The sequence below is a fragment of the Chelonoidis abingdonii genome, chromosome 24, assembly GCF_003597395.2.
Source record: "Chelonoidis abingdonii isolate Lonesome George chromosome 24, CheloAbing_2.0, whole genome shotgun sequence".
Taxonomy (NCBI): Eukaryota; Metazoa; Chordata; order Testudines; family Testudinidae; genus Chelonoidis; species Chelonoidis abingdonii.
In genome coordinates this window covers 20,105,449-20,129,607 of record NC_133792.1, presented here as the reverse complement: position 1 = coordinate 20,129,607, position 24,159 = coordinate 20,105,449, and the positions used below count along the sequence as shown (strand labels likewise).

At 53.7% G+C, this 24,159-nt stretch overlaps 1 protein-coding gene and 2 long non-coding RNA genes across 3 annotated transcripts; all 3 read right to left on the bottom strand.

Moving 5' to 3' along the window:
- Positions 1–3,261: 3,261 nt before the first annotated feature.
- LOC116817434 (uncharacterized) lies at positions 3,262–7,257 on the bottom strand. The gene is made up of 4 exons (XR_012654816.1): positions 7,099–7,257; positions 5,527–5,721; positions 4,359–4,602; positions 3,262–3,333 (listed from the first exon to the last, which is right to left on the bottom strand). It is a non-coding gene; the product is annotated as an uncharacterized LOC116817434 (long non-coding RNA).
- A 6,263-nt stretch (positions 7,258–13,520) lies between these two features.
- On the bottom strand, positions 13,521–15,324 carry LOC116817485 (uncharacterized). Its single transcript, XR_004371914.2, has 3 exons — positions 15,174–15,324; positions 14,540–14,704; positions 13,521–13,550 (listed from the first exon to the last, which is right to left on the bottom strand). It is a non-coding gene; the product is annotated as an uncharacterized LOC116817485 (long non-coding RNA).
- Positions 15,325–21,334: 6,010 nt separating this feature from the next.
- DNLZ (DNL-type zinc finger) lies at positions 21,335–23,656 on the bottom strand. The gene is made up of 3 exons (XM_032767552.2): positions 23,459–23,656; positions 22,351–22,490; positions 21,335–21,614 (listed from the first exon to the last, which is right to left on the bottom strand). Exons 1-3 carry the CDS (start codon positions 23,654–23,656, stop codon positions 21,443–21,445), a joined length of 510 nt encoding a protein of 169 aa, XP_032623443.1. The 3' UTR covers positions 21,335–21,442.
- Between the last annotated feature and the right edge of the window lie 503 nt (positions 23,657–24,159).

The window sequence follows — 24,159 nt, the reverse complement described above, 5'->3', positions numbered from 1 at the left end:
CCAAGCTCTGTGGGGAAGGGGTGTCCAGCTGGGCTGGGGCCCTTTGCCAGAGGCAGAGGGTGCTACCGTGGAGAAGCTGGAGGCAGCCAGCAGGTGAGTGCTGCAGCGACCGTGGTCCGCGTGCCATAATGTATTTTATTTCTGCCACACGTGGGTTAACGGGGAGCCTCTCTTTTCTTTGGACTTCCTTGGGTCTGGCCAGGAGCCATTTGGAGCTGTCCTCACCAGCCTGCCAAGGTGACAGCAGGAGCCATTGGAGCTGGGGTCCTGCCCCACAGTGCCAGGCTTGGCTCTGGCACCTCTCAGCACAGTTGACTTTCTCCCACAGCGCCGAGCAAGCCCCGTTCAGATGGTGTGTGTGCACCTGGGGCTGCCCCTGCTCATGGCAATGCCTCCCCTGCAAAGCCAGCAGCGGCACAGAGGGTGCCCATAACTGTCTCTGGTGCCATGCTGGCTGTGCTGTTACAAGGGGAGCAGGGCACTCAGGAGTGGAACCTGTGACCACGAACTAAGAGGTCCTGGTATATATGGCCCTCGCTCCTGACAGCAGTTGGCCTGTGTCAAAGAGCTCCTGGGTGTTTGCTGGCAGTGAACCCCACGGGGGCCCCGGTGAGTTCAGGCTGAAGCAGAGCAGCAGGGGCTAAACGTTGTTTTGCTGCATGTTGTGAAGGTAGAACCTCCACCCCAGGGCTGTCACTCCGGCCCCGCTCGCTACACTAGGAATACAGCTGTGAATCTAGCTCCAAGCACTGCCCGCATCCCAGGGGCTTAACAAACACGCCTCCTCCTCTCTTGCAGTAGTAGCGAGAGGCCCCAGCCTGGCAGCATGGTGTGGGCTAGGCCCAGCTGCTCTTCAAAGTGACAGGAGTGCACAGGGAAGGTGCTGACTTTGGTGGGGACTTGTTTTTCAGCCTATGTGAAAGGGACAACGCCCCTCCCTCCCCAAAAGCCCTGAGCCCTCACGCAGAAGGGGGCTAGCTGTACCGAGGTGCCGCGCTGGTCCTCAGTGGGTCTTCCAGCTACTGCTAATCTCCCCACACGCCCATACCTGGGCCTAGGGCCGAGTCCCCATCGCTCTAGGAGCGGCCTTCATGGAAAATTTCCAGCGGCAAGAAATTCAGGCCGGTGGCACTTAACCCAACTGAACGGACGCTTGGGAGAGGTACCAGTGCGCTAACCTGTGCAGATGTCATAGGTGGAGAGCAGGTAGAATTCACCCTCAGTACTGCTGGATGGATGGACCAGTTCAGCGGGGCCATGGCTCCCTGTATTGTATTCGGTAAGAGGGGCCACCCCCCTGGGCTCCGGCTTTAAGACAACATGACCAGCTGTGGACTTGTGCCCATGCCGCCCTGCTTGGCCCAGCCACGAACTGGAATCCGACCAATCAGCTTGCGGAAGCGTGACGTAATTGCCATATACTTGAATGTATGAGCTTATTTATTTTTTACATGTGCATTTGCTAATGTCATTTTAAGAGGGAATTTCAACCCACCAGGTACTTGTTTTTTCCTTAAAAAAAATAATCTGCCAAATGAATTAATATATAGAAATACAGAGAGGCTGAGTGGGGGGTTGTGCTTAATAAACATGTGTGGTCCAAACTTCCATGCCAAGAGTAACTTTCTCCTGCTTCGCTAGAACACAGCAGCCCTGGGTCTGGGAGCCTGGGTCTGGGAGCCTGGGCTGAGGGCTCCCAGCCCGAGAGAGAGGAGGCAGGAACCAAGCGGCTTTGGGGGCTGTGTTTTTCAGGAGAACTCCAGCAGTCATGCCTGGGGAAAGTGCACATGCTAAAGGTTAAGCAGGTGCTTACGAGCTTCCTTGCTGCTGGGTCTCTGTTTGCAGTGACTGCCAGCCCCTGCTGCACGGCTCGTGGGGAACAGCAACGGGCTCTCCCAGCCAATGATGACAGGCCCCAGTGGGTTCTGTCTTTCCTACAGGGCAAAGTAGGGAAGCTGCAATGGGGCAGAGTTCCAAAGCCTAGGAGGAGACCTCTCCCCCAGGGCGATTCAGTCCTACTTAGGGGACCTTGAATGGGAATGGGGAGCCCAGGCTATGCCCGCTCCTGCTGGGGGCAGTGCTGTCCACCTACAATGGTTCAGGGGCTGCTTAGACCTTACTGGGTCCTAGACTGACTTGCCTTCACCCACCCCAGCTCCAGGGCCCTGGGCATGCACCCAGCAAGTCTCAGTTTCAGAAGGCAAGAGCCCCACCAGTGCGCACCTGGGGCTGATGCTCCAAGGGCCAGCTGAGCCACAGGAATTGCAAGGGTGGCCACAGATTCCCAATCCTAGCATGGCTGTTGGACTCTTCACAGCTGCCTTCTCACACTAGCCCTTGGACGCTCCGCTCTTCGGGCCAGGCCCTCTGGCTTTGCTTGCTGGTGGCAATACCAGAGCACTCCTGAATAGCTGGGAGCCAGCGGGGCCAGGGCTGGGCATCATTGGCCCTACCCAGGGCAGCACAAAGTCACAGGCCAGCTGAGGGGAACAGTGACCTTAGCCTCCCCACTCACATGCTGTCCTTGGGCGTTTGCCTGTGGAGCTGAGAGCAGCCCCCGTAGCTGAGCTGGCAGACTGCGTTCTGAGATCCATGCTCCAGCCCCCGGGAGTGCTGGGGCAGCCACGTGTGCGGCTAACGAGGAGGATGGAGGCTGCGGAGACACAAAGCAAAGACTTGGTAAGTAGACTAAGGACAGACCTTACAGCTGGTCCTTGGGTACAGACCCAGGAGAGAACCGCGAAAGGACGGGGCTCTCCAAGCAGCAAGGAACATCACACACCAAGGCTGCAGGCAATGCCCGGCCCTTTGATCCCCCCCATTCCAGTCGCCTGACATATCCACTTCCTTCCTTCTGCCCACCGGCGGGAAGCAGAGAAAGGGGTTGGGATCCTGCAGGGATGGCAGGGGCTGTTCTGCATGAGAGGCAGCTGCAGGGAGGTGGTAGGTCTATGTGGTCATCACAATGCCTCTGCTCCACATGCCAGGCTGAGGGGGAACCTGGGCAGGTGAGTGCTGACTCTATAGCAGGAGCCAGTGCAGGGTTAGGCTGAGTGGGGCTGGCCCTGGGACTGACTCCTGGCCAGGTCCCAGCCTCTCACTCCCCAGACATCAACCACTCAGGCCCAGAACTAGCAGGATCTTGCAGAGCCTGTAAGATGGAGCCGGACTATGAGCGTTCCCACTGGGGGCAGGGCAAGTCCACTGAAAACGCTAAGGGGAGGTGAGGGGGGAAGTTCAGAAAGGCTGTTACCGGCTGTCGGGTCTCATCGCCTCCAGCCAGCTGGGACGGGAGCCTCTGTTTTGCATTGGGCAGCAGGCCCCTCTCAGCACCTAGGAAATGGAAGTCACCCAATGTGAGATTGGCCATGTAAGGAGTGCCCAGGGGATAACCCCCTGCCAACTTGCTATGCAATCAACAGCCTCCCCTTCGCCCCATGCACCAGGGGGAAATCCTGGCACTTTAACCCGCTTCCTCTGTGGCACACGTTACCCTTCCTCACAGCTTCTGAGCAGCACAGCAGGGGCTGAGGGTGGCACCACTTGGGAGAAAAAGGGAGACAGGCTGTAAACCACCAACCTGCATTTACAGCAGGTTCAGAATAGTAACAGTACTAGCTAGCACCCGAAAGCTACAGACAGCACAAGAAATGCAACTGCTTCTGGGGAGGAGGGCAGCAACTGAGTGGCACCGTGCACCAGACCAGGAAAGTTTTGGACAAGAGCAGCAGGGTAAACACCTACTCCAGGACATGCCAAGGGCTCTCTGCGATGCAGACACAGTGGTCACACATGCACAGCAGGGAAATGACCTGCAATACCCTTTGTATATCTCAGCCCAGCTTGGATTTGAACCTGTAATCTCAGAGCCTGGGGAGCTCGGGTTACAGCCCCAGCAGAGGAATGATGTCTGCTGTCGGAACAGCCAGGGAAGTACTTGGCTGAGCTCTCTGGCCTGTCCTGCTTGGCTAGGATCATATCCCACCACTGCACACCAGCCTGGCCCAGCCCCAACTTCTGGCTGTCATCCCAGCTCCCCACACAGACCTGCTCTCCTCTGTCTACCATTGCTCCACCCCAGCTGAAGGGGCAAGGGGGATTCTAGATCATTCCAAGGCTCCCTTCCTCTCATAGTTGCCCAGAGAGGTGCCCCTCCACTTTGGCCTAACATTTGCTCAAGAGCTACCCTGGGTCACAGCCCTTCCTGAGACCCTGCCTAGCCCATGGGGGTGGGAGCATCATGCTCTGTGGCAGTCATGGTGAGAAAGGAGAGTGAGGCACCTCTCCTCCTAGGAGGCCCCCCAGGGTCTATTGCTGTCAACACGAGCAACACAAGGCCTGTGCTGTCCCCAGCTCACCTGCAACGCAGCAGCCAAGAAACCAGCCCCCTGGAACAGCCCCTTTGCTTGCCCTCATCAAGATCAAAGGAGGCTGCAGCTCTTGGTCTTGCCATATCTCCTCCACTCCCTGCATCTGCTGACGGGCTGGACGGAGCCCGGAGCCTGGACCAAGAAGCTGAGAGAGAGCCAGAGACTGGGCCAGGGGTGAAGGCTGTGCAGGATGGGCTGGATCCCTAGTGTAGCCAAGGCCCCGCAGATGCTGCTGCTCAGTCTAGGAGGTGGGAGAGAAGATGTCCATCAATCTGCAGGGAAAGTTACACAGGGCGCCCTCTAGAGGTTAAGGCAGGTGCACGCCTCTCACCCCCATAAGCATCTCAAGCCTTCCAGGCTGGCAGCCGCTTGGCATCACTCAGCACTGATAATAGCAGCAGCTCAGCCTCGTCTCTTTAAAGCAGGGGGGTCTCAAACTGGGGGGGGGGGGGGAGTTGCTAGCTGTCAGCCTCCACCCCAAACCCCGCTTTGCTTCCAGCATTTCTAATAGTGCTAAATACATGTAATTTATGGGGGGCGGGTCACAGTCAGAGGCTTGCTGTGTGAAGGGGGTCCCCAGCACAAACACTGGAGAGCCCCTGCCTTAAGGGCTCTGCCATGGTGACACCTGCCAGACAACGGTTAGTATCAATCCCGCGTTCTTACATAGCACGTTCCACCAGCCACAGATCTCAAAGCGCTTCTCAACCTGTGTGTGGTCGTGCTTTGCACATGGTAATACAGCCCAGCCATCGCAGAGCACCTTCCTTCCCCAGAGCCCGGTACTCTTCACAGGCGAGCAGGGATTGCGCCCGACACCTAGGGGAGGCAGCCGGCAGCTACTGAACAGCACACGACTGCAGGGGGAGTTCCAGGGAGGGAGGACGCAGTTAACCAGAGCCCTGGGGCTAACACTTGTCCTGCTAGAGGTATCAGCAGGAGCGGCAGATGGCCAGGCCAGTGGGTTTACATTTACAAAAGGCCTGTGCTTTGGTGGTTAAGATGACCAGGGCGTTCCTAGCACTGGTTCCTGGATTGGCTAACCCCACTTAAATTGCCTGGGTTACTGAGCCAAATCCCCAGTGGGAGTCAGTCAATACTGTCCCATTGACTTTGCTGGAGCTGCACTGATTTACAGCAGCTAAGGATGTTTTACCGGACGTATCACCTGAACTCTGGGCGGCAGGGGGCTGGAGGGAGCAAGAGAAGCGGATGCAGCTTTTGGAGCAGCAGCCGGTGCAGAAGAGAAGGTGCCAGCTGGCTGCCTCGTACAAGGTGATGTCATCTCCCCGCCAGTGCTGGGCAGTGCTGAGACAAGCATGGCCTGCAGCGGGGGGCAGGGGTCCAGAGCCTGCCAGGGAGACAGACAGGAAGATCACTGCCAAGGTCACCAGGTTATCACAGCAATGGGTCTCACCAGGGCAATGCAGCCTAGTGCTTGGGGCAGAGCACTGGAAGCTAGGATTCCTGGCTTTTATTGCCAGGTCCTTAACCTTTCTGTTAGCCAGGCCTTTCTGTGGGGAGGGGGAGAGAGGCTTGGACAAAGCACCGTCTGGGACTCTGGAGCTCTGGGCTCAGTTCCAGATAGTGCCAACAGGCTCCCTGTGTGATGCTGGACAAGTCACTTTGTCGCTCCGAGCCTCCGTTTCCTGTTACATGGAGGTAAAAGCACGTCCTTCTCCTCCCTTCTTTGTCTATCTTTTTATATGGTAAGCTCTTCAGTGCAGAGACTAACTCTGTACAGCACCCAGCACCTGCGGGGTGGGGAGGAGACAGACGGATGGACAATCTCAACTGGGCAGCCTTAGAACAGCAGTAAATGAGAGAGACATGACGACTGGTGCTGGGGTATGATCTCCACTGCAGCTGTGCATATACACCGTGCCGAGCTGGTCGTCCCCAGGGATTTCTGCGCAAACAGGAGAGAGTCCAGAGGAGAGCAACAAAAACGATAAAAGGTTTAGAAAACCAGGCCTCTGGTTACAAAACTGGGCAGGTTTAGTCTTCAGAAAAGACGACTGAGGGGGAACCGGCTACCAGTGTTCAGATATGTTAAGGGCTGTTAGAAAGAGGACAGCGATCGATTGTTCTCCATGGCCAGGAAGATCGGACAGGAAGCAATGGGCTTAATCTGCACCCAGGGAGATTTAGATTAGAGATCAGGAAAAACTTTCTACCTACCAGGGCAGTTCAGCTCAGCTCGGGAACTGGCTTCCCAGGGAGGTTGTGGAATCCCCGTCACTGGAGGTTTTTACGGGCAGGCTGGACAAACCTTTGTCAGGGATGATCTAGGGTTACTTGGCCCTGGCTTAGCGCAGGCAAGGGAATTTGATAACCTTGCGAGGTCCCTTCCATTTCTAGGATTCCATGAGGGCAGACAGACAAGCTGCTCCAGCAGCAACTCATCAGCCCCTAAGGCTTGGGCTGAGGCCGGACGCCATGTCCCACGTATGGGCAGAGGGGGGCTCTCCGTGGAGCTGCAGGTTCAACACTGGGCAAGGCTCCCCCATGCTGCCCGCACTGCTCCCTCCATAGCACTGTAACCTCTTGCTCCTGGGCTCCTTCTAGCCACCGGCTACTGCCAGGAGCAGGCAGCTGTGTGCGAGCAGGAAGGAAAGCAGCCCTCCAGGGAGAGTTGCATTCAGCAGCCCTCTGGATTCCCTTCCTCCCAGCCGGTCAAGGCACTGCAGGGCCGCAGAGTCCACCCCAAACAAGCCCTTCTACTCACGCCTGTTACAGAGGTGGGTGGCTCGCCAGCTGAGGATGCCCCGTGGAGAGAGACTGAAGGCAGCTCCTGGGAATCAGCTGTGGAGGGGGAAGCCAGCAATGGTGCTTGACTGGGGTGCGCTCTCTGCCCAGCAACACAACCCTTCTTGTTCGGCTTGGGGGTCTCCTACAAGGCGGGGCAGGAAGCCAAGAGGTTAACGGAGCAGACGGGGAGTGGATATGGCAACAGAAGACAATGAGCCGACTCATTTGGTCTGAGTTTGGGGTGCCACAGCCCAGGCCTCACATGGCTCCTGATAACCCACTTTACACCTCCTCCCTCCTGTCATGGCTTTGACCTCAGATGCCCACCCTGCAGCCACTAGCCCGCCAGACTGAGACCAGCAGTCTCTGTGTAGCTCAGCCTCTCTGTGTAGCAGGTGCCCGACAGTCCCCGGGAGCGCCACACCCTTAATCCAGAGGTGGTCTCCCAGGTATCAGCCAGGGGCCGGCTGGGGTGACCGCTGTCTAGGCCCACATGCTGAAATGACGGATACGCTGGCTCAGGGCTCCGACCAGCCGAACGCTGCAGTCGGCTGTCCTAGGCTGCTCACAAAGCTGGCCCTTTTGGGACCTTTCCGAGATGAAATGTGCTGATGGGGCAAGTTAGTGCCCCTGTGATGTCACCCCGGCTCTGGACTGTCCCATCCGGGCAGGCAGAGGATGCTGTGTCACGATACACAGAAGAAACGGCCTTTGGTCGGTTCCATACCAGCCCCGGGTCCCTGCAGACAGGGATGTGCTCACTGAGAACAAGAGGCCAGACTAAGAGCTCATCGCGCGTCCTTCGTCTGCAGCCGCTGTGCTCAAGGCTCACAGGCGAAAGTAACCAGTAAGGAAGTTAGGACCATTTCACGTCACAGGCCCAGGGACTCTGATTATGTACTTGTATCATCGCACCCCGTGATCACAGATGAGGGGCTCACTGTGCTTGGTGCTGGACAAACACAGAACAGAAAGGCAGACCCCTGCCCCAAAGAACCAACTGCTATCCTGGCTCTGGCAGTGATCTATAGCTAATGCTTCACAGAAAGACACGCGCATCCTCCCAGCCAAACAGTCAGTGATTGCGATGCAGTAGGGAACAAGGTGGATTGATCTGGGAATGTCTGCATGGGGAATGGGAGAGCAGGAGATGACTTTAGGTGAGGGATGATACCTGAGCCTGTACCTGAGCCAGGAAGGAGAGTGGGGCAAGTGGACACCTTTGCCCAGGAAACTGGACAAAGGGAGAGGGGGAGAGAAGGAGGGGGCAGAGCCTGCTGGAGGGGTTTTGGTTTCAGTTTTGGGCTGGCTGGGAAGAGGCAGGGAACCCGAAGTCCAGGGTCTAAGCTCTTTGCCCCCCAGAGGGACCTGGCTGAGGGGTCCTGGTTGTACCTACAAGTCCTGCTTGGGACCGTGTTCCTGTCGTCTAATAAACCTTCTGTTTTACTGGCTGGCTGAGAGTCACAGTGAATCGCAGGAAGTGGGGGTCCAGGGCCTGACTCCCCCACACTCCATGACAGTGATGTCTCAGGGCAAATCCCCTTCCAACCCCAGAAACCATCAGAGAAGCCCTAATGCACGAGGGTCGGTATTGTCACAACTTGGTGCCCTCGTTAGCTCAGTAGCCAGCTGTCTAGGTTACACCTGCTTGCACAGAGAGCTAATCTAGCGTTTAAACCCATCCAACATATCCACCCCTCCTAAGAATGCAGGAGCCACAGCCCATGCCTTCCCCCCGCAGCCAGTCCTCCTTCCTCTGCACGAGGCCCTTTACATGAGCAGTTAGCAAAACATAGCAATAAATGCACACAATGCAAAATATGGACCCAAAGCAGAAAGTCCGTGGGGTGAGAAGCAGCTTTGGCACAGCCCTTTGGTACCAACCTTCCTCCACTGCTTGAGTCTGTGGGGAGGAGGCTCCCTATCTCCCCCCGTCCTCTTCATCTGCTAACGCTGCTCGGGCTGGAGCCAGTTACCCAGGATATGAAGCGGTAACAGTTACACCTACAGCCCCCTGTAGGCAAACAGGAAAACGGTGTGATTCTCCCCTGCATGCACCACAGCCAGGACAAACGCCAGAGCATCAGGGGTCTGATGCAAATCCCATGCAATGGACGTGATGGGGCTTTGCAACAGGCCCCAAAAGAACGAGAATAGCAGGGATCTGCCCTGCACCAACAGCACTGGCTGGGTGTATTTTCTTAGCAAGACTCCGGTGGGGCTTTTCCCTGACTGCTTGGAGGGTTTCATTGCCCTGGTTGCTTGGTCCCACACGGACAACACTGCACCTGCAGGCAGGAGATCCAGACCTTACAATCACTGATGCCAAGAGACTCTCCAGGAGCCCCATCGAGCCTGTCAGCCTTAGCTATTACAGGCCGGCAGTACAGGGATCTGATTCCAGCCAGCAGAGGGCTGTGGCATGTGCACACATCGTGTTTCCAAATAAACCCCGAGCTTTGCTCTGCGTTTATTCATAAAGTCCAAAGCCAGCAGGGACCCCTGTGATCATCAAGCCTGGCCTCCTGTACAACAGACCACAGAACTTCCCCGCAATAATTCCACCACCAGGGCTGCCCAGGGGAGGCGGGGCAAGTGGAGCAATTTCCCCCAGGCCCCGGGCCCCACAGGGGCCCCAGAAGCCCTGGCCCGGCGGTGGTCCGGGTCTTCAGTGGCATTTCAGTGCCGGGGGGACCCTTCAGTGCTGCCGAAGATGCAGAGAGACTGAAGGGCCCCCTGCCACCAAAATGCTGCCAAAGACCCAGACCGCCGCCAGGTGAGTATAAGCGCCGCAGCTCCCCGCTTTGCCCCAGGCCCCCTGAATCCTCTGGGTGGCCCTGTCCACCACGACCCTTGGTAAGTTGCTCCAAGTGTTAATTACTCTCCCTGTTAAAAATGTACCCACCTTCCCCCCAGTCTGAATTTGTCTAGCTTCAACTTCCAGCTATTGGATCATGTTCGACCTTTCTCTGCTAGAGCAAAGAGCCCATCATCAACCGTCTGCTCCCCCGTAGGTACTTACAAACTGTGATCAAGTCACCCCATAACCTTTTTTTGTTACGCTAAATAGATTGAGCTCCTTGAGTCTATCACTGCAAGGTAGGTTTTCTATTCCTTTACCTGGGCGATCACCACATGCTCACAACTCACCCGAGGGCGTTAGCATTTCGGCTAGGACTCGGTGAGCCTCCGACTGGCTCATTAATGCTCCATCCCTGCAGTGCTGCAGCAGCCGGCCAGAGGTGTGGGCCATCTGAGAAGGAGCCAAATGAGACAGCGCATAGGAAACCTGTATGCTACACGGTACCATCCATATACACGCCAGGCCGCCTAATCCACCCCCATCAGAGTGAAAGCAGGCTGGACACCCACCTCTCAGGCACGTGGGGCAAGAGGACAGACTAACACATTGGGCCAATGCCAATGCAGTCTAGGGAAAGGAAGAGAGCCCTGGAGACTGGAGTGTTTTATTTTAAATATTTGACAGTTAGGGAAACTAAGGCACAAACCAATTAAGTGACTTGCTAAGAGTCTCACAGTGAATCAGAGGCAGAGAGGATTAGAATCCAGGAGCTCTGGCTTTCAGTCCCCCTAGCTCTAGCCCCTGAAACCCTTTGGCAGAGAAGCACTGGTATGCCAGACGGTCATTTTTTTTTTGTATCTGACTGACTTGCTCTGACGGCGTGATCTGCCCCACTGCTCCTGTGAGCCCGGCATCCCTGCGGTCTGGGGGCCCCAGAGTATTTACCACAGTGCAGTGGGCAGCGCAGCACTTCTCTTCGCCAAGTACTGCAATGGGCTTGAGGAGCCCCAGAGCTCCTTTTCCCTTCTTCTGCTCAACTCTGCCGGGCTTCTGTAGGGGTAACTAGGCTTTCACTAGTAACCCTCTTGGGGTGTAACTCCACCCACCTTCCCAGAACACAAACCCCCATGTCACTAGACTGGTTAGCACCACACTGCCCCACATGACCCTATCCTTGCAGGGCAGGGGGAGGAGAAGGGGGGAAATTCATATTTCAGCTTACTTGGCTGCTTGTTTTGAGCTTCTTATGCAGGAAGTTGTTGGAGTATCCCAGAATCCTTTGTGTGGCTCTCTCGCATAGTTTCAGCTCTTCACGCAACACCCTCCGGTTCTTCAAGACAAAGTCCTCAAAGGCTAGAGAGCTCCGCTGGCCACTCCCCATCCCAACGGCTCGCCTCCTTGAGGAAATCAACAGGACAGTGCTGTGCCCTTGGCACGGGGGCTCAGAGCGCTGCAGGGAATCAGGGTGCCTACCCCCCTTTCACGACTGGAGGAAGGCAGGGGAAAGCACTTGCCCCAAACATTGAATTCATAACAGTGCTGGGAAAAGAACCCAGGAATCCTAAGGCCCGGTCCCCGCTCTAACCACTGGACAACATAGCCACTCAAAAACCAGCTAGGTTGGCTGCCAGTCAGTTCTGCCCCTTGGGTCTGCAGAGGCCTTGGCAGCCTGTGGACATGTGAGAGAATAGCACGTCATCGCCCCAAATCCCTTCCCTGTTGGTCTCTTTCTCTCCGGACTGAAAGTGATCAGTCATCCCCTAAGCTCTGTTTTTGTCCATGATTATCGGCGTTTCCCCACAAGACAGCTGGGCCAGAGCCCCGGCAGCAACACATTTGAGGACACCCTGATGGAGAATCCTGCCTGGGGAGGGCTCAGCCCATGTGCACTACCCCTCAGCTAGGGGACATGCCGCTCCATTATTCCCCATGGGTTTCACCCCACACCACTCCTTGCCTCCTGGGCTCCTCAGATTGCTGGGTGGCCCCGTCGCTGCAGAACTTCATGGCTTTTAGTCACTTGGATTCCTGCAGCAACCTCAAGAACTCAAGGGCTTGTGTCCGGCTCTCGCGCTTCCTAGCCCTGCCACGGGAGCAGCATGTCAGCACATCAGGGAGTCAGACATGGAACCATGTGTGGACGGGGGCCTCTACAAAGAGTTGTGCCCAGCTATGAGGAGCTGCCAAGCCCTCCATGACGGGGAGGCCCATGGGAGCAGATCCGAGAGGCTGGGATTGACAGGGCAGACATTTCAGCTCTGGCTGGCAGCACTCACAGAACCCAGGCTTCCTCCCTCCTTGTGTTGCACTAATGCTGGGGGCTATTTTTTATGGCTCACTTGGGGGCACCCTCACTTTGTGCACCACCAGGTCATGGGTTCGAATCATAGACTCGTAGACTCGTAGGTCAGAAGGGACCAATATGATCATCTAGTCTGACCTCCTGCACAAAGCAGGCCACAACCCTACCCATCCACTTTTATAACAACCTCTAACCCATGACTGAGTTATTGAAATCCTCAAAATTGTGGTTTGAAGACCTCAAGCTGCAGAGAATCCACCAGCACCCTGCCAATCCACCCTGGAGGAAAATTCCTTCCCGATCCAAATATGGCGATCACTTAAACCCTGAGCATGTGGGCAAGACTCAACACCGCACCCAGGAAAGTCTGCAGTAACTCAGATCCCATCCCAGCCAACATCCCCTCACAGACCATTGAGCAGTCTTATCTGCTGATAATCCAAAATCAATTGCCCAAATTTAACTATCCCATCATATCATCCCCTCCATATACTTATCCTACCCTAGGGTGTGGGCCAATAGTTCAAAGCAGACACTGGCAGTAGTGGAGCAAGGTGCCACCCTTTGAGAGTTACAGCCAGTGCCCTCTGCCCCTCTCTGGTGGGGCCACATGAATGCTTGAGCTGCTTTTCAAGAAGCACATGGACTAAGCCACGTGTCTTGGTCAATCTTCCCGACAGCACTAGGGCACCATTGCAGTGGTCCACGAACGTTTCCCATACTTAGTAGGTGGAAGTTTTAAACAACCTGGGACCTCAGATTGATATACTGGCCAGGGTGACCCCCGCCCTTCCCCGCTTTCTGAGCTAGATGAACAGAGATCTGTACAGTTCCCCGACATGTGCGGCTCTCCAAGACAACCTTAGAACAAAGGTCCAGTCAGCTGTAGAGGGACACCACGCCCACGAGAGTTTTCAAAGGGTACGAGTACGTCCCGGTGTTCTAGCTAACATGCCCCATTCCTGTTACTAGCATGTTCCACACTCGCTGGTTGCCACCCTCCACCCCAGCAATGGCTGCATTTCAGTAGTGCACTAAGTACAGAGCTCTGGGATGACCAGCACTGCGTTATATTACTCTAGGTCCATCTCTCTAGGTTCCCGCTCCACCCACCTGGGCCTTTGAGATAATTCTGGAGGCAGAGGCTGGGTCTCCTGGTGTAGGCAGGACAGCAGAGCTTGCTCCCATCCTAGTCCCCAAGCAGCTCCACCATGGCCCGTCCAAACGCCTGCAGCTGCTCTTCATGCTGCTTCTTCTCGTCTGGCCCAGGATCCTTCGTGGGGTTCAGAGTGCTCCAAGGCCCATCAGACCTAAGGGGGATATCCTCACCACCGGAGGAGTTACAGCCAATGGTTATTACAGGTACTGAGGGACCAGCTGTAATATTTTGCGTTTTCACACGTACACACAGAGCAGAGCTCCTAATGTAACAGAGGGCTGATCGCAGTACGTCGCCCCAACCGCCCAGCTACTGCACCTCCCATTCGCTGCTAAAAAACCTACAGACACTTCGGTGATACCAATTACTACAACACCATTGACATTCTCCATGTCGCTCAGGGGCTGGACATCATGACTATACGCCTGGGACAGTAACCAAGCAGAGACGTGCCTGGGATCGGAGTGAAGGGCTTGGGGAACTGTTTGCAGGGAAAGGGTGGGAGGGATAGCTCAGTGGTTTGAGCACTAGCCTGCTAACCCCAGGATTGTGAGCTCAGTCCTTGAGGGGACCACTTAGGGATCTAGAGCAAAATCAGTTCTTGGTCCTGCTAGTGAAGGCAGGGGGCCCCTTCCAGTTCTGAGATAGGTATAGCGCCATATATTATATTATTATTAAGGTCACTCTGCACACACTGCAGTTCCTGGATCTCACCCAGGTGGCAGCTGATAAAGGCAAAGTCCAATGACACCCCTGGGATGGGGAGGGGAGGGTAGGGGAACATGAGGCAAGAGATGTTCAAAGATGACCGGACATCACCCGTGGGGGGGCCTGGCCAGCGCTCACCTGCTGAAATCTAATCAGAGAATAGACTTTGGGAGAAGATCATAAGGGCCCAATCCTCTTCCTATTACAGGGAATTTTCAGTGGGATCAGGACTGGGCCCTACATACAGACTGGCTGTATGGGCCAAGATACTCAACACACCACAACGCAGTGGCTGGATGGCTCAATACATGCATGATTTTTCCCCCAGCAGGGGGCAGGATTGCAGCATCCTTTGAACAAGAGGGTGAGACGGACACTGAACATAAGGTCCGTCCATCAGGTGATGCTCAGCCCGGCACAGACCACAGGACAGCGCTTTCCCTTACCACATGCGTTGCAGAGCGTCAGCACCTGTCCTGTCCTGGGATCCCGTTTGTGGCACGGAGAAGGCAGAGAGCCAGAGGTGTTCAGCTGGTTGCCTGTGTGGCTGGGATCGACTATGTAAGGAGAGCTGCAGAGGTTGCAGCAGAATCCGTGTCCTTTCCCGGACTCTGCAATGACACCCACACACTGGGCACGAGAAGGCAATGGCCTCTCTAGACACCGCAACCAACCAGCCACCCGCCACGTTCCCCCACAGGCCCTAGCCCTGGAGCGGCAGCATCCACGTCCCACCTCCTCACATGGGCCACCAAACAGCAGTGTCTTGACTCTTTCTTATACAGGGTATCAAGCCTCCCTGGAATCTGAATGCAACGCAAGAGGAAATGGCCTGAGATCTCTTAGCAGGAGAGGCAGAAAGCAACCTTGCAAAGTGCATTTGCCATGCTGCTGAAAAGCCCTTGTGGGGTACAGGAACACAGGAGTCACCAGACTGTATCAGATCCTGGCTCCATCTGGTCCGGCAGCTGCCACCGCTAGATGCTTCAGAGAACAGTGCAAGAAACTTTGCATGTTTAGAATAATTCATACAATGCTCCTTTGCCACCCTTTCCACCCACTATCCCCAAGTCTACTTACCCAAGCCAGCTGCTCCTTTAACCTGCCCTCGCCCGGCTGCGCGATCCCTCCTGCTCACTTTTCTCCCCTTCACCACAATTTCCACTTCAGGAGAAAAGTTTCTTTTCTTCCTCACTCTCCTGCTCCTTCGGACGACAGCCAGGGTGCTGGGTGGCTCCTAGGCACAGCACAAAACATTTATGTATGGCCTCCTTCAGATAATATCAGAGCTGGACCAACATGACAAAGTCCGGAGAGAAATTCACACTCCCCTGAAGTCGGGAAGCGTTTGTTCGGGCCTATGGATCTGGCTGAGGCTCGGCTCGTACTTGGTGTTTCGTAACTATAAAGTATGCTGCGTCTCCTCAGAACAGTCTTGGAATGTCGGTCAGTGTTCTACCTAATTTTTGGAGAGGGGAAACTGAGGTACAGAGCAGTCGAAAATGACTTGCCCAATGTCCCAGAGGGATTTAGCAGCAGAGTGAAGATGAGAATTCAGGAACTCCTGGCTCCCTGCTCGGACAACACCTCTAGCCCGTACAATCCCTGAACACATCTCCCTGTGGTACATGGACATAACTAATGGCCTCACTGTGTGCGTCGTAGATGAACAGAGCCAGCTGTTGAGAATTTCTCTTGGGACAAATATTCCTCTGAGAAAGCAAGCGAACAACTGACTCTTGCGATTTGTGTATATGGAACCTAGCACAATAGGCCCGTACAGACTTACAGTAAGAGACAGTCCCTGCCCCACGGAGTTCCCAATCTAAAGAGACCAGGCAGACAATGGTCTCCAGGGGAAACAGAGGGGTGAAGCCCTGTGGTTACAAAGTCAGTGTCAGAGCTGGAATTAGAACCCAGGTCACGTGAGTCGCAGTCCAGTGCACTATCCACTAGACCCCACTGCCTTTTCAAGCATGAGCACAGGACTTAAAAACCCTTCAAATTACTGCCAGCAAAGGCCCCTCCATTATTCAAGGATTGCCTGAGTGCACAGAACCCCGTCCCCAACATTTTAAAAAGCAGACAAAGCTTTCCAATATGTTCTGATGAAGAGCACAACGTTCCTGCTGTGTGTGTGTGTGGCTGCAGCCTGAGAGTTTGGTGCCATTGAGTGCCTAGAGGCTATAGTCCGGGGGTGGGCAAACTTTTTGTCCCGAGGGCCACATCTGGGAATAGAAATTGTATGACAGGCCATGAATGCTCACAAATTGGGGCTGGCGTGTGGGAGGGGGAGGGGGCAAGGGCCAGGGCTGTGGTTGGGAGTGCAGACTCCGAGCTGGGGCCAGAAATGAGGAGTTCAGGGTGCAGGAGAGGGCTCTGGGCTGGGCGGGGGAGTGGTGTGGGAAGTGAGGGCTCTGACCAGGGGTGCAGGCTCTGGGGTGGGGGATGAGGAGTTTGGGATGCAGGAGGGTTCTCTGGGCTGGAACCGAGGGGTTCGGAGGGGGATCAGGGCTGAGGGCACAGGGGGATGGCTCAGGGGTGCAGGCTCCAGGCAGCACTTACCTCAAGTGGCTCCTGGAAGCAGTGGCCATGTCCCCTCTCCAGCTCCTACGTGGAGCTGTGGCCAGGCAGCTCTGCACATGGTTCCCGGCCAATGGGAGCTGCGGGGGCGGCGCTTGGGGTGGGGGCAGCATCAGGAATAGGAGCGGGAGCAGGGCCATTCTCCTGCTTCCAGAAGCTGCATGGAGCGACCCCCGACTCTGCTCCCTGGCTAGAGCACAGGAGCAGGGCAAGCCCCAGACCCCACTCCCAGCGGGAGCTCAAGGGACGGATTAAAACGCCCAGTAGGCCGTAGTTTGCCCACCCCTGCTAAAATTTGTAAACAGTTTGCTGCCAATTTACCAAGGCAGCAGTTAGCTGAACTCCACATGGCCATACTGACCCCTGCAGGCTCGTCAGGGCTCTGCTCGCTGCAAGCTGCTCTCTGGAGTTCCACTGGCGGCGCAGCCACTGCTTTTGAACTGAACATGAACACCAGCACCCCCGACCCTGGAATCTATTAATCCAGTGAAATTTGGTAGGGCAAGTACATGAGAACAGAATAATTATTTAGCTTAGAAGCTCTTTGCAGGCAGAGACCATCTGTTTGTTCTGTGTTTGTACAGCTCCTAGCACCCTGGGGTCCTGGTCCAGAATTCACTGTAGACAAAGGAGGTTCTGCTCCCCCAAGTTGCAATTTTTAATATAAAAATGGAAAAAACAACACGGCCTTCCTGCCTGTAAGCGTCAGACAAGGCTGACAAAGAAGGAAGCAAGGAGCTCCAGTCCAGAATCGGATTGTTTATTCATTACTGGTAGCACAGCAGTGCCGAGAGGCTCTCCACTGCTGCTGGGTGCTGTACAAACAAGAGACAGTTCCTGCCTCGCAGACTTGACAGATCTCAGGGCTCGTCTGTCCATGAACTAGTCCGGAGTAAGAGTCCCTTTCTCCAAACTAGTTTAATCCACTCTGGAAGTGGATTAAGATAAACCAGAAAAAGGCACTGATTACAGAATAAGAATGTCCACACAGGGAGCTATTCCATTTTCAATTCACATCCTGCCTTATTCCTAAGGTGTACCTAAGCCCTACAAAGATAAAAGCACGAGGCGCGGGAGAAAGGCAGGGTTCTACTTCTACAAACAGGGAAGGTGATTTGCCCCCTGCCCCAGGTCACAAGGGGAATCTGTAGCAGAGCTGGGATCTCAACCCCTCTCCCCCAGCTCCCAGCCCAGTGTCTTAGCCACAGACTCCTTCGCTTCACCCCTCGCCTGCCGCTCTTCCTTGCGAGGAGCCAGCATTCAGGGCTCAACCCTGCGCCGGGCGCCTCCCTGCAACCAGCTAGAGCCGAGTAAATCCTAGAGCGACCGTGGAGCCTCAAAACCCAGGAACCGCCCCACACCTCCAGCTTGGCTAAGCCACAGCAGCCCCTGGCCTTCTGCAGATCCAGAGGCAGGGCCAGCCAGGCTATGAACAAGCCCTCAAGGCTCCTGGGGGCAGCAGCCTCCCAAAAAATTACAATTCCCAGGAGCCTCGGCGGCCCCTTCCTCCCTCCTCTAGTAAGGAGAAAAAGGAGTGAATTGGGCATTGAGGAGCAGGCTGGTTCCCCTCTCGCAAGGGGCTTTGCACCTACCTCAGCCATCTCGGCCCAGGCCCTGCTGTGCAAGGGGGAAGCAGCCTGGCTCCTGGCCCCCCAGCACAGACCCTCAGCAGCAGCTGCAAATTCTCCCAGCTCAGGCTCTGCCTCCCTTGCAAGGGGGCCCGGCATGGCCGGTGTTAAAGGGGCAGGTGCAAAACTCCAGGGGAGTGAACAACTGACACAAACACAGACAACTGAGCCACTCGTTCACCCTGCAGGTGGGAGCAGAATCCAGGAGGGCCTGCCTAGGTGCACAACGATTAATCCAGAAGTGTTGGAGCCGCAGTTAGGAAATCTGCATTTTATGACTACATCGAATTAAACATCTAGGCTTTTAAACCACTTTGAACATTGTAACATGCTCTGTAAGCACCAAGAGTTCTTACCTATTTAAAATTACATTGTTTTAGTGAGGACCTGTTGCCTAGTGGTTAGACGGGCTCTCAGGCGCACTGCCTCGCTGCATGAGTTTGGCCTCTCTCTCCTATAACAAAATACAGATAAACGAACCCACTTCACAGGGGCAAAGCACACAGTTATCTCTGAAGATTCAAAGTGCCAAGTATTATTCATATAAGGGGCGGGGGGGGGGAGGGAAGAAAGAGCAGCAAAATATACAATAGCAACAGAAATTCCAATTTAGGCTTTTTAGCAGTCTTGCTTCAGGCAACAGTGGATTTTTTTTCCCCAACTAGAATTCTCTATCATGCAAATAAATACATCCTTTCCCAGGGTGCTCTTAAAATAGGTCATTCAAATCCAATCCAATTCATGGAAAGCGTGGAAGACCCTACAGAAACGTTGCTGTGGATCTTGTGAGGGGAAGCCCCTTTGGGCAGGACCACCTTTCCGTTTGTTTGTACAGTGGAGTCTTGGTCTATGACTAAATAATAATAATTAACTTGTGGCCTGATTTTTCAGAGGTGTTCAGCCCCCATTGGCTTAGAATCCTCGGTGGCTCTCCAGCCTTCTCCACCTTGTTCGTTGCTACCTAGGTTAACAGTATCAAACAGCGGACTGCCTATGTCACTCCCTTGCCACATGGCCCATTGAATAGTGTGATCCCATTGTCCTTAATTAGCTCATAAACTGACAGGTAAGAGACTTCTCAAAGATACGTTTGCAAGTTCACGATCACCAAGACAGCACTGAGCTTGCAGTGCTCAGGGAGGGATACAGATTATTGCATTCATTTCTAGAGCATCCCTCACAATCGAATCTCAGCTGAGGGACAGGGAGGTGGGAATAAGCTCCTGGGAGGACAGTGCTAGCCTGTTCCCACAAATTCTAATGAGATGTGTCTCCTGGGTAGAGCAAGGGGCTGGACTATAGGACCCCCAACTCCTAGTTATTATTTGGATAGTGGTAGACCTTATAGGGCTCATTCAAGCACAGGGGCTGCCTTGCGCTAGGCGCTGCACACACACGACAGCACTATCCTCCTCAGAGAGCTGCCATTGTAAATTGTAGCTCTGCGGGAGTCCTGCTTCAGTGGAGCCACGTAATCATTCTAGGCTTATCTGTAAGCATGAAGATACTACTAGCCTTCCACCCAGAGCTGTTCTGTGGCTATATTAACATTTCTGAAGTACTATGAGAGCTTCAGATGAATGGCACTAGGTTAATTAATATATGTGAGGTGCTCACATACTCTGGCAAGGCCATATAAGAACCTAACAAAAAACAGACATTTAAGCACAGATAAGGACTCTGGTTCTTTTTATTACACCACAGGGACTAGCCCGTTTTCTCTCCCCCTCCCCACCCCCAGAATAAAGGGCATGAATCCATCTTTCCCAAAGACTATCTGATGTGACCATTCTGCTGCAAGACATCACTGAAATCACATCCTGCTAGCCTTTTAGTTCTTACTATGGTTGATTTTAACATCCCATAATAAGTGTTTGGCAAGTGGCTCTAGAAACACTCTTCAGACTTAGCGCTCATCTTCTCAGCACTTTACAAGCTTTAATCAATCCTCAGAACACCCCTATGAGGAATGGAATTAGGTTTCCTAATCCCCATTTTGCACCAAGGGACAATTGAGGCAGAAAGGTGAAGTGATTTGCCCAACAGGACCATGTAGCAACTGTGGCAGAGCCCGAATTAGAACTCAGGAGCACTTGGGCACCAGCCCAGTGTTCAAGACATGCCCAGAGCAGCACAGGAAATCAGTGAGTGCTGCTGATGGATTATGAAAGGATGAAAGTTTGTGCATGACCTGGAGAGGTTGAGTCCAGGACAAAGCAACTACTTTCTGGCTACTTTCATCATGCCTGGCATAGACCTCAATGGAGTTCTTAACTGTGACTGACTAAACCTCACGCTCCAAAACATCTGTTAGTCTATAAGGTGCCACTGGATTCTCTGCTGCTTTGACTAAACATCATCCCTCTAGCTTGTATGTACACACACCAATCCTGCCAGAAGGCCACGGTGCAGAAGGTAGAGTAACTGCAGTTCTAGTGTCTGTAAAGCAGAAATGCCCTGTTTTATCACTCACCCATTTGCTGGCTCTTGTGGTTGGAATGGATATGAGGGAAGACAGAGTAGGTGTCTCCAGCCTGACTGCAGCAGCCCTTCTCAGCTAATAACAGCCAAACAACCCATGCCACAGGCTGCACTTACCCCACCAAAAGAAAATGCATTCTGCAGACCAGAATCTCACTGGCTTTGCAAGCTCCAGTTCCTTAAGAGCCTAGCTCCTCAGATGGTATGAGTGTCAATCTCTCTCCACTCAGCCATGCTGATTTATACCAGCTGAGGAACTAACGTTCAAATATGCAGACGAGAACAGCAAAACACTGCTAAAACTCACTAATTTAGTGTCTTCCCCCTCTGCCCCAAACAAGTTAATGAAGACCTACTGGTTCCAGGCTTGGAACAAGAGATCAAAGCAGGATTCCTAGTGTCATTTAAGAAATAAGGCTGGTTTTAAAATCACCACTACATGCTATAGCGAGAACATGAAGATTCTAGTTGTAAAAAAACAACTCCCATGTGACTGGTCCAAGGTGAGGCTGCACAGTACAAAGATGGGAATAAACCAGAGGCCAAGGCTTCCTTGATCCTGAATTTATTAAAAACAAACAAAAAAAACCACAAAGTTGAAAGGGGGCGATAGACGGCAAAGTATTTCTCTGCCAAGCGCAGAGGGAACTCTGTTGATCAGGTTGTTCCCTTGTCTCCAGACTCTGAGGACCTTCCCCCACCTTCTCCCTCTGTGTGGTGGTTTTGTGACTCTGTCTCTGCAGTCCTCTCCAGGAGCAGTTCCAAGGAATCCTCGCCAACCACACGTCTCACTTTCTCCCCTTTGGCTGCTAGGATTTCCTCAATGTTCCTGGATTACAAGTTAAAAAAACACTAGTAACATTGCAAAGGTGCCCATGAGACTAGATGTTAGATTTTGCAGCTGAGGCTTAGGTGCTCTCAGCTGCATTCTGTTTTCACCATTAGCAGGAATTCAAGTTCAGAAGATGAATATAACATTTCCTCCTAGCAGAGCTAATCCAGATGACAGTGGATAAAATGGGATTACAGACTTTAGGGGCAACTTTCATGCAACATGATCACTAATTTGGCAACTGCAGTTAGACAGAAGTAGGATTTTCAAAGGAGTCAAAGGGAGTTGGAAGCCTTTGAAATTCAACAGGATTTGAGCACCTAACTCCTTTAGGCTCCTTTGAACATGCTAGCCAGAGACCAGCAATGATTTAATAAGGCCTGATGGAGAACAAAAGAGTATCACATCCAGCAATAAGATTACAACTACCAGCAGTGATATCTGTGCAACAGGCACTTTCTAACTGTTTTGGCTACATCCCACTTAGTGGGCCTCCATTATTTACACCACCCACCTGCAACCAGCCCTGGGACTGGAGTCTTCTTACATACTTCAGAAAGTTAGCTGAATCAGAGACTATCCCCAGCAATAACTCTCCTGAGCATTTAAGCCACCACTTAGACTGGACTTCTGCTTCTTGTAGGCTTTGTATCAGCTAAACAGGATTAGGGTATATTTTGATGGCCTTTCATGGGGGAGAAGGGGAAAGAGCTGCTGTCACTGACACAGTTACCTTTTCCCCTCCAAATCTGAAAACCATCCCAGGTTATCTGCTATGACGTGATGATTCTTGCAGCCAGGACACTGTACTATCACCACCCCGTTATAATATGCTAGTTTGGAAATCGTTTTTGCTGACCGGGTTTTGCAGACCTAGAAAGTGAACAAAGTTAATTTCATGACCAAGATGCTTAGATATTTTTATGTTTATTTTATAAAGAGACACAGCTATATTACAACCCAACAAAATCAGAGACACCGTTTATCTTAGTAAAAAGGACGTGTTTCCCCCATCCATATTTCTTCAACTAAAGTGGTCATGCAGCCCCACAATATGATCTTACCCAGCTTGCTACTCAGAGGTATGCTACCTTTCTATGCCATTTGAACTTGGGCCAATGGAAAGAACATAGTCCCAAATGCATTTTGATTTCTGAGACTTACTGATCTTTCCTCACTCTCTTGCTGAAAGAATAATTTAAAAGCCACGCTGGTTTGCATTCCTAAACGTAAACTAGAATACAAATCAATCAGTTTCTCAAGCCTGATATTCTCGGTTGTTTAGGAACCATGGATTATACTGGTTTGTGTATTTAAGTTTATTTTGGATATGATTTAAAGGTTTGAATTTTACTATGAAAGCACAGATGGCAAATAATCAAAACATTATTATGAAAACAACCCCGAAGTTGATTAAAAAATATTCACCCAATGTGACACCTCACGTGTTAGCTTTTAGTAAGACATTTAGGGACTAAATGAAACACACACACTTTATTAATACTAAAAGAAGTGTAGAAAAGGGGAAGCAATTTTAGTGGGCACTGGCCTTAGTCGCCTTCCCTTTTGCAATGGGGCTACAAAAACATTTTCTTATGGAGTTTAAGAGTCTCCATCTGCAAGCATGCAGCAACTCCTGGCCCCAAAACAACACAGATGTCCCCCAAAAGGTAACAGCGACATGTCCAGATACCTTGCAGCGACTCCTCAGCCCTCAATCACCGCAGTACCCCTCGCACCCAATCCCATCCCATCCCATCCCCAGGGCCCCCCAGCCACAGCTTCTCCCTTTCCTCAGTGGCCCCCCACACCCATCCACCCCCCTCTTCCCCCAGCCCCACCTGGCAGGTGTACACCAGCCGGTAGTGCGTGGCCTCCACCTGCCCCACGGCGCCGCCCGGCCCGGGGGCGCTGCAGAGCCTGCGAGGCCAGGCGGGCTCCGGGCAGCAGGGGTGGGGCCCTGGGGCTGCCCAGGCCCCGGGACGGGACGGCGCGGCCCATCTCCGCACAGACCCCAGCCTCCGCCAGGCCCGCAGCATCCCACCCGCTCCGCTTCCCGGATGGGGGCGGCCGCTGAGGCCCCGGCCGCCATCTTAGGTGTGGGCAGCGAGCCGGGCTGCCCGCCCCCGCCAGGCCTCGTGCGCGCAATGCCCCGGGCTGCGGGGGAGCCCGTCCTGCCCCCTCCGGGATACGGGGGGGGGGCTTTTCTACCTGCAAAAGCGGAAGTAGGGCCCGCTCCCCAGCATCACTGAGCTGGGTGCCTGGGGAGCCCTGCTCCTGTGCCCCAAATCACACACAGGCAGCTCCCTGCCCACCCCCTCCACACACCACTGAGCTGGGGGGTCCTCCCCTACTGCCTTTAGATCCCATAGCCTTAAATCAGCACCAGAGAAATAGCTCTAAGAGAAGGGATCCCTCCTTCCCCCTTGCAGGCTGGCGCTCTGGACCCACACCCACGCAGCCTACTGCTCTGTCCCCCGCCACCGGTGGCTGGGCCATGGAGAGGCATATCTACCCCGTCACCATGCAAAGTAACGGGGAC

What these genes read in the sequence shown, in the direction of transcription:
- DNLZ (XM_032767552.2), bottom strand. Translation starts at nt 23,656, where the DNA reads ATGCTGCGGGCCTGGCGGAGGCTGGGGTCTGTGCGGAGATGGGCCGCG. An exon ending in GGCTGGTGTACACCTGCCAG is followed by an intron (nt 22,491 to 23,458) that starts GTGGGGCTGGGG and finishes TTCACTTTCTAG; the next exon opens with GTCTGCAAAACCCGGTCAGC. An exon ending in TCAGATTTGGAGGGGAAAAG is followed by an intron (nt 21,615 to 22,350) that starts GTAACTGTGTCA and finishes CTTGTAATCCAG; the next exon opens with GAACATTGAGGAAATCCTAG.